The sequence below is a fragment of the Protopterus annectens genome, chromosome 7.part0 (genome assembly GCF_019279795.1).
Source record: "Protopterus annectens isolate FY-2018-M chromosome 7.part0, PAN1.0, whole genome shotgun sequence".
Lineage (NCBI taxonomy): Eukaryota > Metazoa > Chordata > Ceratodontiformes > Protopteridae > Protopterus > Protopterus annectens.
Genome location: NC_056739.1, coordinates 633,273,693 through 633,290,905, shown reverse-complemented (window position 1 = coordinate 633,290,905; position 17,213 = coordinate 633,273,693). Strand labels below are relative to the sequence as shown.

The 17,213-nt window shown below is 39.2% G+C and overlaps 1 protein-coding gene across 1 annotated transcript in view; it reads right to left on the bottom strand.

The window, feature by feature from the left end:
• Positions 1-12,567, bottom strand: part of LOC122806073 (calcium and integrin-binding family member 2-like) — a 721,503-nt gene extending 708,936 nt beyond the window's left edge. The window contains exon 1 of the mRNA XM_044076312.1: positions 12,425-12,567. Within this exon, the coding sequence (XP_043932247.1) occupies positions 12,425-12,567 (143 nt within the window). The remainder of the gene's footprint in view (positions 1-12,424) is intronic.
• Between the last annotated feature and the right edge of the window lie 4,646 nt (positions 12,568-17,213).

Genomic DNA, 17,213 nt, shown 5'->3' with positions numbered 1-17,213 from the left:
ATGCACAAATTTCTTCCACCTCGCAGGAGCAACTATTTTGCTGTGAACAACTGGTTGTATCTCTACAGACTTCCTCCTCTGTGGCTTTGATGTGGTTATACCCAGGTAACTTATCCATGAAAGCACAGCATCTGCCTTCCGAAGTTGTAACAGGTAACGGTCATCTTCAAAAATTTTCAGAAAATATGAGCAGGTGTAATAGTCTAAGGCAATAATGTCTCTCAGGCAGACAAGTCCAGGGTAACACTGCTGTTAATTAACTACTCTAGGACCACAATAAGGTTTACAAACCGTGAAGGAGCATTGATTCCCACTGGTACTAGTTAAGTGCTAAGAAAAGCAAGTTACTCCTTTTTACCATCTTATACAAAAAATAACATCTGCAGAACCTTGTCAAATACTCCTTCAAAACCGTGTCTCACACAATACTACTTGGTGCCATTATAGATAACCACCTAAAGCTGGATATTCAAATTCCACAAGCTATTAAGAAAACCCACTAAAAATTTTACTCCTCTATCATAGCAAGCACTGAGCTAGCTAGAATGTCTACACTATCTCTGTCACCCATCTGGGAAACTGTTCATAATAAAATCTACAGACTTCAAAATTACCTTGCACTTCAAGCCTCAGTGGAACCTTCACCACTGCAAGATCACTACACTCTGTAGACAAGTTCCTATTAACCGTAACTTAAACCCATAACTCAACTGGTCTGTCCTTGTACTGGTCTCCAAAATCTGGAAGTCTATCCTTACCACCATCAGACAATAAACTAACCTGTTCGGATTAAAAGCTTGCTAAAACAGCACTTTAAAGACACTTATCTCTATTGAAACACCCCACCCCACCCCACCCAGGCTAGACTACCTTGGCCCTTACATACCTCCATTACCCTTCTACACCTCAAAAAAGCAAATCCTGAATGTAAATTTCCTACTGGCTTCTAACCCTTTGCCCTTACTGCCACTTCTATTGTCTCAACTTACCACCCTCCAGCACAATTCCAACTCAAACACACAACTTTTTTCTCTCTAGATCACCTAACAAATGTACACACTATTCACCTTTCTACACCTACTCTCTATGTTCTACTCTATCACAATCACTCTTCCTTTCTACTTAAATCTCCCATGCCAACTTTTTCTTATTTCTACAACCCAAATATATAAAATTGTAATTTGACATTTTAAACCTTATTTTACAAACCAAATTGTCTTGCATTACTATATTGGGATTGGGAAGGTGGCCTAATGGTTAAGGTGTTTGCCTTACAAACACAAGGTGCAGGGTTGGAGTCTCACAAGGGATAATTGGCAAGGCTTAAAATGGCTTGCAAGGGTAGTTAGCCTAGTACTAATCTATGAACCTATATTATGACAATATATTTTAGTGCTTGCAGATGTTTTCTAGCATAGCTGCCTTTCAGTTATTGTACGTCCATTTTGCAACTTTAAGCTTTGTATTTTTCCTTCTCGTTTAAAATTGCCTGCGCTTCTCTCCCCAGATCTCCACTGAAAAGGGGCAACCCAGTTGGACTACACTGGCCAACCAAAGCAGTAAGTAAATTATAAATAAACAGTAATGACTCCATTATAATCAAGGGGAAATGACATGACTCCTTTCTACACTAAACACAACTAATTATACTTTAGACAGGGTGCATCACGTTTTATATAATTTAGAACTGGAAATATATTTTGAACTTCTTGTAACAGTGCAGCTCATACGTTTTCAAAGAGTATAAAAGCCTGATAATCTCATACATTGTTATAGTTACACTTCCTGTAATATGCAGAGTTTACACCAATATTTTAAGTCACAAAATTAGACATCTTAACTCCAGTTTAATTTTCATATACATTTAAGAATGCTGAAAAGGAAGGTAGACTAGATTTTCCTATTTCTTGGTTACTGTTTTATGAGCAACTGCTACGAAACAAATATGTGGTAAATGATCATTACTAATTTGCTTATCACACTGCAGCAATAAATACAAACCCAAACTGGGTGGGGTCCAGTGTTTGAAGGTTGCCAATGTCTTTGTTTATAAGTTCCATGATAATACGCTCCATGGCCTTGCAGATGAGGCTCGTCAGACTGATGGGACGGTAGTTTCCGGGAACCAAGGTGGATCCCCCCTTGTGGAGAGGGATAACTGTAGCTCTGCACCATGGGCACGAAACCTGAGGTGAGGCTATGATTAAACATGACACTTAGGTGAGGTGCCAGCTCATATTGTAGTTCATGTAGTACACAGCCCGAGATGTCATCTGGTCCCATGGATGCTGTATTCCTAGCTGTGTAGAGTGCGTTTATTACCTGTGTGGCCGTTATTACTGGAATTTGGCAATCTTCCGGTATTGAGATGGGCCATTTAGGGGGTGAAGTTGGCATTGAATCGACCTACCAGGATACTGGCAATATCCTTGGGATCAGTATATTTAATGCCATTCTGTTTTAGCTCAGAGCAGATCTGAGCATTGCCATTTAGATTCTTGACATAGTTATAGAATGCCTTGTGGTTGTCTTTGAAATCTTTGGCAATTTTATTTTCGTAACTAGCTTTGGAGACTCCGCACAGAAGAGCAGCAGTGGAAACTATGGGGTTAGGTGACATGCAATCCTTTGACTAAGGCACCATTTCAAGTTCATCTGTCTGCCTTTTTGCCAAGTAAGATCTTTGTGTTGCTGTGAAGGTTATGCTGCCTTTTTTTTTTTATATAAAAAATGTTGTGCATTTCAGTGTGATGATTGGTAGTATGTTGATCAGTGGGCCAGAGGCATTATTTATTCCTTAGACTTTGAGTATATAGTGCATACTGAGCCAACATCACGTGAAATTAAGAACCAAGTCTACAAGCTCTTTTCACAAAGCAGAAAAATACACTAAAATGATGGTATTTTAATCCCATGACAGTGATGGCTTAGGCGGCCGCGGTGGTGCAGAGGTTTGCGTCGCCACCTCACAGCAACAGGTTCTCCAGTTCAATTCTCAGCTGGGGTGCCTTCTGTGCGGAGTCCGCATGTTCTCCTTGTGGTCGTGTGGGTTTCCTCCCAAAGACATGCAGTAGGTGGATTGGACACTCTAAACTGGCCCTAGGTGTGAGTGTGTATGTGCCTTCCGTGGAAGGTTGGGCGCCAGGCTGGCAACTCGACATCCTAAAAACTCCACTGCCAATCATGAGTGGAGAGATGATCCGGTGTGGCGACCCCTAACTGGGAAAAGCAGAAAGAAGAAGAAGACAGTGATGGCTTAACTGTATTGCTCATCAACAATGCTAACTGGCTAGGCTTTTGATCTCTGCTGTGCCTTTGTTCATTTTGTAAATGTATGCACATGTTTTCTCCTGTTTGCTTATACCTTCATTAGCACCTTCACGGCCCACTGTGTGTCTCTGTAATGTAACACTTGAGTGTGTTAATCACTTGCTATAACCATTTACTTGTCGGTTGAGTGACGGACTGAACCATTGCTGCATTTGCATAAACTAATGCCTCTTACAGGATTTTGCTATTGGTCTAATTTAGGTGTTCTTAATGTTTTATAAATGTTATTTTGCAGATTATATTTCACTGTAACAATGTAATCCTGCCGTAACTCTGTGTTGCTGCTGGTATGGTACCTTGTTTAGTATTTTGTATGAACTCTTATCTGTTTGTAATTGTGGGTAGAGCTTCATTTATTATAGGCCCTATACAAAATAAATAACACACACACACAGTGAGCGCGCGCGTGTGAAATATTTGTTTACTGTGGTAGTGTGCTGATCAGCAATGCCCAACTTCGGGATGAGCCTGGATGAAATTCAAAACATTTCATTAGCAAGAAAGACATATGAAAGCAATAACACAAGTATTTCTGATTAGACTGTGTATGTACACTCTAGTAAACAGAGTGTAATGGCACAATATTTACATTAGTTTGTAAACTGGGTAAACGTTTAGCAATTCTTTGAGAGCAGCAGAGAGGCATAAAGGACAGAGAAATAATGTGTTATGTTATTTAGTTTTTGTTGGCCAGATTAGTCCCACAAGGATAGTGATCTGCCTGCTGTGACGTGGCATGGATGCTTTGTGCTGAACACCAGCACCTGTGTGAATGGACATCTGTGGGACTGACTGCCATAATATGACACTGAAGCTGGTCACAGACTACCATGTAAGTGAAGTCTAACAGCTACTCTGCCCTTGTACTGTAAGCAAAAGACAATCAGTGTGAAAGGGCAAAAGAGATAATATAATGCAGTGTCAGGTCATGGTCCATATATTTGTTTTGGGGGTGCACTATGGCTAAAACAGTGCGGCTCTGGACCTACAACTTTTGCAGGTGGTGCAGTAGGACTTGGTTGTAAGGGACTTGGCCATTTCTGCAGCTGTGGTAATGGTTTCTGTGGTAAGGTTACCAATACATTTATTTGTATACACAACCTCCCAGCCAGGCTGCCCTCTCTCTAGATTGGTGAGCCAGATTCTATGAGCATAAGCAGTGAGGTAATTAAATGGACTAAAGTAACTGCCCAGTCAACCAAATATCACATTCATGCATATTCATGGGGAACTTCAACTACACCACTATAAACTGGGAATCCTACAATACACCAAATTCACAGACCCAAACATTCCAGCTAGTCCTTATGCACACTAGAGGTGCAAAGGTGAAGGTTGCAACCCCCCCCCCACACACACACACAGTGTAACATCCTCACAGATCAGGTCAGATCATGAAGCTGTCTCCTTTGAAATAAAACCTGGGACATTAGCCAGAGCTGGAATTTTCACGAATTACTCAAAGGCAAACAATCTACTATTAAGTGACACGCTGGCAAAATTTAATTAAGTTAAAGTAGCCTCTTAGCTTAAAGACAAACACAAGGCATTCATAAGCTATGCCAACAACCTCAAAGGCAATACACAATATGCTAAATTAATTTTAAATTGAGCTACTTATACCTAGCCAGTAGATCTACTGGTGAATAAAATCTGCTCCAACTTTATCCTGCTTTCTCCCCTTGAGACCTCTCAAAAAGTAAGCCCAAGTATAACTATCACTAGGGAATAGATTCTCAATGATCCCTAAAAGGCCAAAAATACTGCAATGGGTCCCAATATTATCCCACGAGTCCTCATAGAAAGCAGGAAATATGACCTGAAAGGCCCACTAGAATAATTATTTAGTCATAGCCTCCAAAAAGACTTTATGCCAAATGAATGTAGGACTGCAGCTGTTATCCCTCTGCACAAGGGCAGGTCATCTACTGACCAGGGTAATTACCGACTTATAAGATTGACTCGTCTCATTTGTAAAGCAATCAAAAGAATTATCATAAAATAATGACATTGAAAACCTTCAGTCACTGCACTTAACCCAGTCTGATTTAGTGAAGGGCAGGTCATGCCTGCTCAACTTGGTAGACTTTAAGCAATCAAAGCAATGGATGAGGGCATAGCCAGTGAAGTATAAGGAAAGGACTTGTGCAATATTTACTTATATAACATTTGTTTACCGGGAAAGTCTACAGATGCACAACCACCTACTCACTAACTTTAATACTCAGAACTATGCTTTTCTCCCTCTTATTTCACTAGCATCTCCACATCTTAGCAGGTATTATGGCCTAATATCAAAAGCAGCTCTCAAGTTAATGATACCATACTACTAATGTATCCTGTCCTATCTCTTCAGCCAACACTTACTATTTATTTTCCTCTCTCATGCCCTTCTGTAACATTTTTGTCTCTCTAATAGTCATAATCAACTCTTTCTCCATGTCCCTAATTTTCTGTCCTGCTCATTTCATTGTATTCCTCTGCTTATTCTGGCAGCAGAACTCTTTTTTTCAGCTTCATACATTATTAGAAATATAGTCAGTATTTTGAAGAACTATGTATTAGCATGCTTGACATAAGCTATCAATTTCTGCAGTTTGTATTACTACTTGCAGTATGTATTATATTTTAATATTTCTGTAAAGGTATTTCAGTCAATGTTTATTTGTTGTGGGGATTTTTTCACCTTGTATATTACTGCTCGTCAGCTACTGTAAAATGTTTTTGTATGGGTGTTTGTGGAGCCTTTCTCATCTCATCGTAAACTACTTAATCTGTTGTGGGGCTTTCTTCTCTTGGAAATAATTACTCAACTGTTTAAATGTTTTTGAATCTTGGAGATTTTCTCCCTGGGCCTCCATTGAAAATGAGATGTTGACTCAGTCAAACTTTCCCAGTCATAAAAAGACAAAAAGTAAATAATTTATATAATATTCTGATAACTATCAGGTGTAAATGCTATTAATTTGGAGAATGTTAGCTACAGCATGAAAAAAGTAAATAGAACCTAAAGTTACAGATTTTCAATTGCTGTTTCAAGCGGTCCTTCATAAAGAAATTGGAATAAAAATTTGATGAAATCAGAAGAAAAAAAAATTCATATTCTAGGTAAAATTATCACCAGTTTTAAAAATATAACAGTGGTACCACATCAAATGAATGATGGATTTCATGATTAGATAGAATAGATTTGTGTAGTACATGTGTAAGCCGCGGTGGTGCAGCGCTAGCGTTGTCGCCTCACAGCAAGAGGTTCTCCCGTTCGATTCTCTGCTGGAGCGCCTTCTGTGTGGAGTCTGCATGTCCTCCCTGCAGTCGAGTGGCATTCGAAAGACATGCATGAATGGGCGTGCCTTCATTGAAGGTTGGGTGTTGAGCTGGCACCTTGGCACCGTAAAAATCTACTGCCAATCATTAGCGGACTGGAGTTCCACTGTGGCGACCCCTAAAAGCCGAAAGAAGAAAAACAACCGCAAAAATCTGACTGGGACAGAGGCCATTTTCAGAGGAGGCCCAGGGAGAAAAGCTCCACACATCTTTGGAATGTGGGAGGAAACCTGAGCACCAGGAGGAAACCCACGCAAATGCAGGAAGGATATGCAGACTCCACACAGTAGGCACCCCAGACGAGAATTGAAATGGTGAACCTTTTGCTGTGAGGTGACAACCCTAACCACTGCACCATTGGCATGTGGCCAACCTTGACCCTTCACTTGAACACTGTAGACAAGATCACGAGATTAGGTGTAAACACCTATGTCACCCAGTAGACAGTCAGCCAGCTAAAAGATAAATCCCAAGAAGACTGCTAAAAGGTCAGTCACTAGCAGAATTAGCAAATGCTTGGTGCTGGGGCAGCTCCTTTGTCATTTTCTTCCCTGAAGTAAAGTCTAATATCACTGGCCTCTGGATGACCAAGTTCACAAGTGATTGCAAACTAAACACATACACAGAATCCCCCAAAGACATCCCCAAGAAGGCCCAATACAAACTAATGACTGGTGGCAGTGTTATGGCCTAAAATTCAGTGCCAAGAATGTATAACAGTAACCTTGGGTATGACAGCCATTCCAGGAGTGGGCTTTTGTGGACCTCATGGCTGTTTCATGAATATTCAAATAAGGGACTAAACTCTAAGCTTTGGGGATCAGTTCCATTGTTTTTCTACCGACTTATTTATTTACATTTGTTTACTGGATAGTGTCTGACTAGGCCAGGGACCCACTTTCAGTGGAGACCCAAGGAGAGAAGTATCAGAGAACAACAACAACAGTGATGGCAGAAAAAGATAAGCAAGTTACGTATGTGATAGTGGAGAATACATTTTCAACGAGCATAGAAAATATAAAAAGATAAGAAAGTTACATACATGATGGTGGAAAATACATTTTCAATGAACATAGAAAATATAATTACAAGGTAATAATTTTTTTTTAAAGAAGTTTTTTTTTGGAAGTACATGTATATATAATACAAAGTAAGATATCACATGAGAGTTAGAGCAACACTGGTGAAGTATAAGGATGGGACTTATGTGATGTTAGTATGTGGGTCAATCAGGTTAGAGGGGTTAGCCTGGGTAAGTGCAGGAGGATAGCTAGTCAAGTATAAGGATGGGACATACGAGATGTTATTATGCGAGTCAGTCAGGTTAGAGAGGTTAGCCTGGGTGCGTGCAAGAGCACAGCCAGTGAAGTATAAGGATAGGACTTATGTGTTGTTAGTATGTGGGTCAGTCAGGTTAGAGGGTTTAGTCTGGGTGAGTGCAAGAGTATGGCCAGTGGTTAGTAAGGTGTTCATTTAGGAGTAATTTGAATTTGCGATTATCGGGGTTAAGTATTTACTGGGGGAGCAGGTTCCAGGATTTGGATATTTTATTTGAATAGAGACCGGCACCATAGTAGTTTTTGGACTTTTTTTACTTTTAGGAGCAGTTTGATGATCTTAGGGACCTGGAGTTGGTATTAGGTTTCAGTTGGAGGGAGCAGGGTATTGATCAGGTTTGTGAATGATATATGCAATGGTAACTTGATTGGGACGTTCAAGCCAGTTGAGTTGGTGGAGTGCAGTACAGTGGTGGGATTTGTGGGGCTGGTTAATGGAAAACTTTGCTATTTTGTTATAGCAGCTCTCAAGGTTGTTTGAATCAGTATTACGCAGGCTGGTGAAGACTTATTAGCAATAAAGGAGGGTGGAAAACAGGAGGGATCTGGCTGTAGAAAGTCTGGTATAGTTAGTTAAAAAAGGTTTGGCTCTATAGAGTGAGCCAAGTTTAATGTGAACTTTTTTAATTGTAATTGCTATATGTTTGTTGAATTTTAGGCATTCATCTGTTATTACACCAAGGAGTTTAGTCTGACTGGTTCGATTCTTGCACCACTGGAGGAGTAGATGGAGAGGGGGGATTGGTTAATTTTAGTTCTATTGTTGCAGAAGACCATAAGCTTACTTTTTTGGGGGATGAGAATAAGTTGATGGTTGGTTAGGTATTTTTTCTACGTCTTGGAGAGATTCCTGTGTTTGTAGTTGTTGGAGTGAGCAGATAAGAGATGCATCATAGGCATACTGAACAATAGTGGCTAGTTGGGTGGAGGAACTAAGTTCATTAGTAAATATGATAAAGAGCAAGGGTCTGAGGATAGAGCCTTGTGGTACTCCCACAGAGATGGATGGGGGCAGTTTGTTTTCCCATCTAGTAGAGTGCTGACTGTTGGAAAGATAGCTGTGAAACCAAGTAAGGGATATTACACTGAGGTTGTAAGTTAACAGTTTGGTGAGCAGTACTTGGTGGGACACTGTATCGAAAGCTTTGGATATATTGAAGAAGACAGACGCGACAAGTTGACCGTCATTTTTGAGGTGGTTAACAGTGTTAGTGAAGCTAATGAGTGCGGTAGTAGTACTATATTTTAGCTTGAAACCATACTGCGATTTGGATAAGAGTTTGTTGTTAAGGAGATGGTCAAGTAATTGCTGATAAAACACATTTTTCTAATTTTCACCTCCCAGATTTTCTTTCAGTCAGGTTTCCCTGACCCTCCCATCATTGTTTGTAACTACCTGTTGAATGTAATGTATTTATTTTTATTATTTTATATTTACATTTGTTTATCGAGAAATTCCGACTGGAAGCAGGTCCTTTTTTAGAAGATGCCCGGGAGGAAAAGCACCACATCATGTACATGATAAATAGAGATACAAAGTTGCAGCAACAGTAAACAACATTACAGATTGTTAGCTTTAATACAATAACAAGATATTGATTATCAACAGTATATACAGTAAATGTTGCAAGTTAAGATAGTTTCTTGTCGTTTATAATATTAGTAACAAAGTTGTCAGACAAGATGTTAAAGTATGTAAAGACAGCTAGCTATTTCTGACTGTGGTTAGTAGTGGCGGTAGTATAGTTGGGTTAAGAGTCTAGGTGGGGGGTTGTTAGTCTGGATTAGAACAAAGACAAAGCCAGTGCAAATTTTTTCAGCACAGTCTTGAAAAGGCTGCTGGAGTGTAGAGTAATTATAGAGGGTGGAAGACTGTTCCAAAGTTTAGATATGGTACATGAAAATATGGCTTCTCCTGCTGAGGGTTTGGGTTTGATAACAGTAAGTTGATTTTTGTTGCTTGATCTTAGGGACCTAGTGGGTTGACAGGGTTGAAGAATGGTTTGAAGGGATGTTAAGGGGGCAGTTAATAAGCTTATGAGCGAGGGTGACTTGAATAAAGTGAAGGAGCTGTGGGAGTTCTAGCCAGTTTAGTTCTTTAAGGGAGATACAATGATGGCTGCGGTAGGAGGTTCCAGTGGCAAATTTAGCAATTTTGTTGTAACAAGCATCCAGCTTGTGTAGGTCTGTCTATCCAAGGTTGGTAAGTATGGGGGATGCATAGAGTAGGGTGGAGATTAGCTGGGAATTGGCTATGGAGATTCTAGCCGCCTTGGTTAGGAATTGGTGGCTTTGATATAATGTACCAAGTTTCTTGTGAACTTTTTTTATTGCAAGAGATACGTGGGTATCAAATCTGAAGACTGATTGGTTCTTGTTAAAATATTTTTTTACCAATAGCATTATACAAACTACAGCACAGTCTCTTCCCAAAACTTATATATGGATGTATATATATGAACACTGTTGTTCACATTTTATGTTACCCTAACAAACCTAGGATTATATTTGAAAACTATAATAGATAATGAAATAATGGAGGAAAAACCTTCCTGTGTAAAATCACATATAGTAAACAAAACTCTCAGGCCAAATGGAAAATGTATTTAAATATTCGCAAAGAAAAAATTCAAAACTAAACTAAGATTTAATATACAATACATTTTGGCTTACAATATCAAATTAATTTATTTAAAATTAATTATATAAATGTATTCAGAAACTATGACATTTTACTTAAAACACATACATTAAAAGATGTTTTTTTACCATGTTCCTACTTTGCCTTAAAGTAAATGGTACACCGTGGTATAACTGTATCCAACAAAAAATAAAGTTAGCAGTTGAAAAAGTAAAAGTTTTTTTTTTTGCAACTGAATGGCTTGGCATACAGCCAGTGAGAGGTTATTAAGGAAGCAACACAAATGTTTACAAAATTAGAAGACAGAATATCCAGCATTCTATACCATCTCAATAAATCCTCTGTGATTTACATTTCAGACTAGTATCGGATATGTGGTACATCCTCAGCCTTGAGAAAATGTTAGAATACAAGACTGTAAATTAACATGAACTTTCTGATTGCAAAGATAACAGCAGCTCTAAATACAGCCATTGCTAACAGGTTAACATCGCTGCACTGGTACTTGCAAAACAAATCAGTGCCTATTGAAAACCAGTTAGCCTCCCAAATATAACTATAAGCATTAAGCAATACAAAGCAATATCGTGCGAAACAGCAGGTGCAGTTTTAACATATACTTGCATGCTTATTCAAAAAAAAAAAAGTGGTATGGCAGAAACTTTCATATGTTTTCATCTATGATTTCCTGGACAAGACTGCGTGCGCGCAGATATCTATTGCTGGTGTTTACTGGAAGCAAAGCAATCCACAACATAAAACAATGTGCAAGGTTAAATTTTACTGAGCGAGATTAGTGGGAAATGAAATGCACGAAGCAATGCCTTACTTGTGCATTATTTAAACAGATGTCTGATTGCAATATGAAGATACACTGCCTCCATGCTGCTTCCTGTACAAAATATGGAAAAATTATGACCACAGGCAAAAGTGCTTGCCTGGAATACAAATAATAAGTTTCAACTATCACTTCTATGAGCATATGAGTTGCCACAACTGCAGACAGATATAACTGGTGTGAATAACATGCACAGGGTGAAAAACAAAATCCTGAAGATCAGCAGCATTAATACAGATGATAAAGCACTGAGTCTGGTACCAACATCTAGTGTTTACCTGAGATACAAGACAACTTTATGTAAAAGTTTAAATAGATGAAAAAACATCACAAAAAAACAGTGCGGAAGTGAGTGGGACATGATCGTTCATTCTACAAAAAAGGAATGATGCACTTCCTTTAGGTTTGTGTATGGAAAGATGTAACCTATAAATAAACATGTCTGTTTTACGTTTCAGGAACTACTATAAACAGAAACTTAAATTGCAACAAGTAGAGTCTGAAATTACTAATGAGGGTACTCCTTTGGCTTTGTTGAAGTGCATTAACCAAGAAGCTGTTTCACGCAGGAATGGGCATGCCCTGCATGACTGACAAGGCAGAACCAGGTGATGCGATATGCACGACTGACATGGCATACAGATTTGCCACTGACATCTTGAATATTCATTGTGTAACTGTAGTTCACCTTCTTTCACAATGAAGTGCGATCTTGGAGTTGGTTTATTTAAGCCAGCGGGGGTACAGGGGGGCTTGTCCTCCTGCTAAGGGAAAAAAAGTATGTGTCTGTGGTGAACCAAGGCATCTGCCTATTAATCAAATAATAGTAAGCAAAGATGCACAGAAAGTGCTGGGGACACAGCAATAATAAAACCTAGCTTACTACTTTTCTCCTCTCTATAACACCATTATTAACTTTGGCTCTAGACGTGAGAACAATGGTTTCCTTACCTTTGTGGACAGGCGGAATTGCAAGGTTTTGTTGGATTATGCATTACAAGAGGTATGAAATACAGACCACTAAAGAATTGCTTCTCCAGTGCCTCATCTTTGCTCATTTCTGCTGCTTCAGGTAAGTGAACTGCTTTGTTCATTGATTTATGAAATGGAGTGCTATTTGGACTACACAATTGCAGTTTATGCAATTAGTTAATGAAGGGAGTGTTAATCCTGTTTTATAAACATCAAATACTGAGTTCTCAAAAGCATCTGCATGAATGCAAGTCTCATTTCACATTGCCATGCACATTTCTAGCTGCATTTTTCAGGCAACTGCTATAATTTCAGTATTTCATGACTTAGAAAATATTTCTTTGCATTAGCAGCTGATTGTAGCTAAAAATGTGAACTGTGTTACTAAGGGGCTGTAACGACTTTAATCCGTTAACATGATGTCCGGGTTTTCCAGGACTTGCTGGATGTCTCAAATTTGTTAGTTTAGTTAATTTCTACAATTATCCCACATTACATTGCTTTTGTAGTTAATTACGGGACTTGAATTTGGCTGCTCACAATGAATATTCATGAGGATGGGAAACACTAGAAAATATTTATTCATGAATGATCCGTGACATCACTCTGCTCCTGGGTGATGGGTGGGGTTTGGGCAGTGCTTGCTACTGTACATCTATTGGGTTAATGTACTTAAACAAAGCCACTCCTTCAATGATGCAACTGAAGAGAACAGATTTGATTAATGCTGCATGCATAGGCAAACTCGATCCAAAAGTAAACATAAAAAGTGCAGTGCAAAACACCAAACTGTAAATTAGGCCTGCATGTCCTTCCCTACAGTCAAGTGAGCTTTAAAGACATGCAGGTAAGTGTGTGCGCCTTCTGGGAAGGCTGGGCCCCAGGCTGGCAACTTGACAATGTAAAACTCCACTGCCAATCAATCTGCGGACCAGTGATCCACTGTGGTTACCCCTAACTGGTAAAAGCCAAAGTGCATTACTTTTAGGTTGGCCTAATGGTTAAGGTGTTTGCCTTACAAACACAAGGTGCAGGGTTTGAGTCTCACAGGAGATAATTGGCTAGGCTTAAAATGACCCACAAGGGCAGTTAGCCTAGTACTAATCTATGAACCTATGAACAATAATTAGTTAGTACAATGGTATACATATAGTAAGATGCAGAATACACATCATTTAGTTAGTCTATACAAAGTATTCAATACAGTTTTCTAGTAGATACAGGTTCAAAAAGAAAAACACACAAGCATTTCAGTAACGATCACAGAAAGAAAAATAAAATTAGTACTGTGTACATATGAACAAATGATATTTCCTTTTTATATATATATATATATATATATATATATATATATATATATTTTTTTTTTTTTATAGTAATAACATTGAGGACAGGGAGAAAATGAGGTAAAGATTGGACAGTGTTATGACAGAGTTATAATTATTTTGTCAGTCAGGTTTTGCGCAGGAGCAGTGCCAGTTTTTGGAGAGATGTTCAAAAAAGTAGTTTGAAATTGGTAGAATCAGGTGTGTTTTGGAGGGCTTCAGGGAGAGAGCTCCACAATTTGGCTATTTAATTTGAGAATAAGGCTTCACTGAGTGCTGGTAGCTTTATTTACTGTGAGAAAGTTTCTGTCTGCAGATCTTACACTTTGTGGGCATGAGAACGGAACAGCAAGTTCCTTGAGAGATTAGGCAATTGTCAGGATGGAAGAGGATACTGTATGTGAATTTAAGTTGGTAGCGATGGAGAAGGTTAGGTAGCTTGAGCCAATTTAATTTATGTAGAGCAATACAATGGTGGATTTGGTGAGGAAGGTTCTCTGTAAAGCGGACTATTTTGTTGTAACAAGTTTCCAATTTGGTTAACTCTCATTTTTTTTTAGGTTGGTAAAGAGGGGAAAGCATGAAGGAGCGGAGGAAGGTTCTGGATATGGCTATTCTGGTATTGTCAGTGTGGAATGGCTTGCCTCTGTACAGTGAGCCAAGTCTGATGTGAACTTTAATTGTGATGGCTATTTACTGGTCAAATTTGAGTTTGCTGTTGATAGTCACACCAAGGGGTTTCATATGCTCAACTGTTGGACGACTGTGTTGTTTGCTGAGAGAATGGTAAAAGGAGGGGTTGTAGGTGATTGCTACTGGTAAATAAGATTAACTGTGTCATTTTGGGGTTGATGATTAGTTGTGATTTACTTATATAAGTTTCAATGCCATTAAAAGCTTGTCGGGCTACTATTTGGAGGTCTGTTAAGGTATCTGCTGAGCAGATAAAAGTTGAATCGTCCACATACTGAACTACTTTAGCATGCAAAGAAAAACAATCAGTATGAGAAGTGGAAACCTTGGAGCTTTAAGGTAAGTGAAAGCAAGGAAAAAGTAGAGGCAAAAAGGTAGGAGTGTAAAGAGATAGTTGCAGAAACACTACTTTTATGGCCTTGGTGTGTAAGTAAATCAATAAAGGAAGATAAATCTATATGGGAACAAAATACACCAAGTAAATGGTACTAGCCTTACTTTACAAGAATTCCAATGGGGAAGCAGATTTATTTGGGACTAAATATAGCAGGTATATTGTTAGCTGTGCTACCTAGTGGCAACAGATGAAACTATACTTGCCAGGAGTTGGGGGAGCCCTTGCAGGTGTGCACAACAGCTGAAACAGTGTTTAAAAATTAACTAATAAAACTACCAAATTTGCTATTAAAAGCTGTAACCATCCAGTCAAAATGTTTAAAAAATAACTATTAAAGGGACAGAATTTGCTGATAAGAATTGTAAACATTCAGACTTTACTAGTTCTGCAAAGACCATCCCAACTAAAAGACCGTAAAATGCATGGTTTGAAAACTCAGCTAAGGCAAATGAAGGTCCAATAGCAAAATAAAACCTGGATGAAACATTTGCAAAGTAGAGACGTTCCTACACTACACAGTTGCTTTTGGGGAGGGACTGTGCGGCTGTGATATGACAGAATAAGTATCTCCCTGCTTATTTTGAAGGAGAATGCCAAAGACTGTTGTGATGATGTAAGTTTGGGGGATGGACTTCAACTTAGGAGTAAGTTACAGCAAGTTAGTAGCCATTCTGACGTCACCCTCAGAGATCACACGCTTTTTTGTGGTATGAGATTTGTTTACTTAGAGTCATGTCTTTACAGAACGCTAAGATACAATACTACTTGAGAAAAAACAGTCAGATTAATTGTATTTAAATGCTGGACTGTTCATTCTTACAGCAATCATGGAATAGGGATGAAAAGTGCAGAAATGTTCACAAATTTGGAATGGTTGACTGAAAAATGCTTAAACCATCAATAAAACTTCATGTCTGGACATGCTTTTGAGCCTTCTGGTCTATGTTTTTTTGAAAAAATGTTGACAAGGCATCCTTCTCTAATGAGAAGTTATGTACCTACCATAACGTTCCATGTTAGTTGTCTTCTCTCGCCTTATTTCCTGCTGGATGGGTTCGGAGCCGATCCTCGGCTCCGACTCGGCCACTTACTCAAGCTCGAGAGCTTATTTTACCGGCTCGAGGCAACCCTATATCCCATGATGCTAGGCAATAACTCCCCAGATCTCGTTTGGAAGCTGAAAAACCTAGCATAGGCCAATAAAACAAAATCCTCCAACTGGAAGGAGGAGGAAGAGGAATAAAAAAACCTCCAAAGATCATTATTTACACTATATATATATATCCTAGGACACCTAGATTGTGAACAAAGGAATAAAGGGACCCTTCAAAGAAGGGAAGATCTTCTCGGTCTGTCCAGGCTACGGGGATGGTGGGTGGGATGCGAGAGAAGACCACTAACATGGAACGTTATGGTAGGTACATAACTTCTCAATGTTAAGTTGTCAATCTCGCCTTCATTCTTGCTGGATGGGACCGCGTCCCTAGCACCTTCATCCTGGGTGGCTTATTGAAACAGACTCTTAAGAATGGTGGAACCAAAAGTTGTTCTGTCCCTGGAGGCCATGTCCAATTTGTAATGCGAAACAAAGGTATGAGGAGAGGGCCATGTGGCTGCCGCACAGATAGTGTCTATTGGTAGTCTAGCTTGAAAAGCTGTAGATGTAGCTAGTGCTCTAGTTGAATGGGCTTTTGGCTTAGAAGATAAATCCCTGCCTCCGAGTTGATAAATAGATGTAATCACAGAAGACGGCCATCTAGATAGGGTTATCTTGGAAACAGGAAGGCCTTTCTTATTTTCTGCATACGATAAAAACAGTTGATCAGATTTCTTTATTTGTTTAGTTCTATCCAGATAATATCGGAGCTGGCAGGGAACATCTAGATAATGTAACTTTTGCTCCGCTCTATTAGTATAGTTTGGGAAAAAAACTGGGAGATCAATTGATTGATTCAAATTTGTCTGCGAAGCCACCTTGGGTAAGAAGGATGGATTAGTCCTTAGAGAAACTCTGTCTTTGTGAAAGATCAAGTAGGGAGGATGAATGCAGAGGGCGTGAAGCTCTGATACTCTCCTAGCAGAAGTAATGGCGACTAGGAAAAGTGTCTTCCATGAAAGAAATTTCAATGAACAGGAGACCGCAGGTTCAAGGGGGGGGGGGGGATTAAGGATGTTAAGACTAAATTAAGATCCCACTGAGGTGGAGGATCTTTGATCGGAGGCCTAAGTAAATATACACCTTTAAGGAAGGCTTTGCAAAGCTTATTGGACATGATATTGTGGTCGGATAAGCCTGTATGAAAATTCAATATGGCTGCCAACTGAACCTTTACTGTAGAGGCAGAAGACCCTG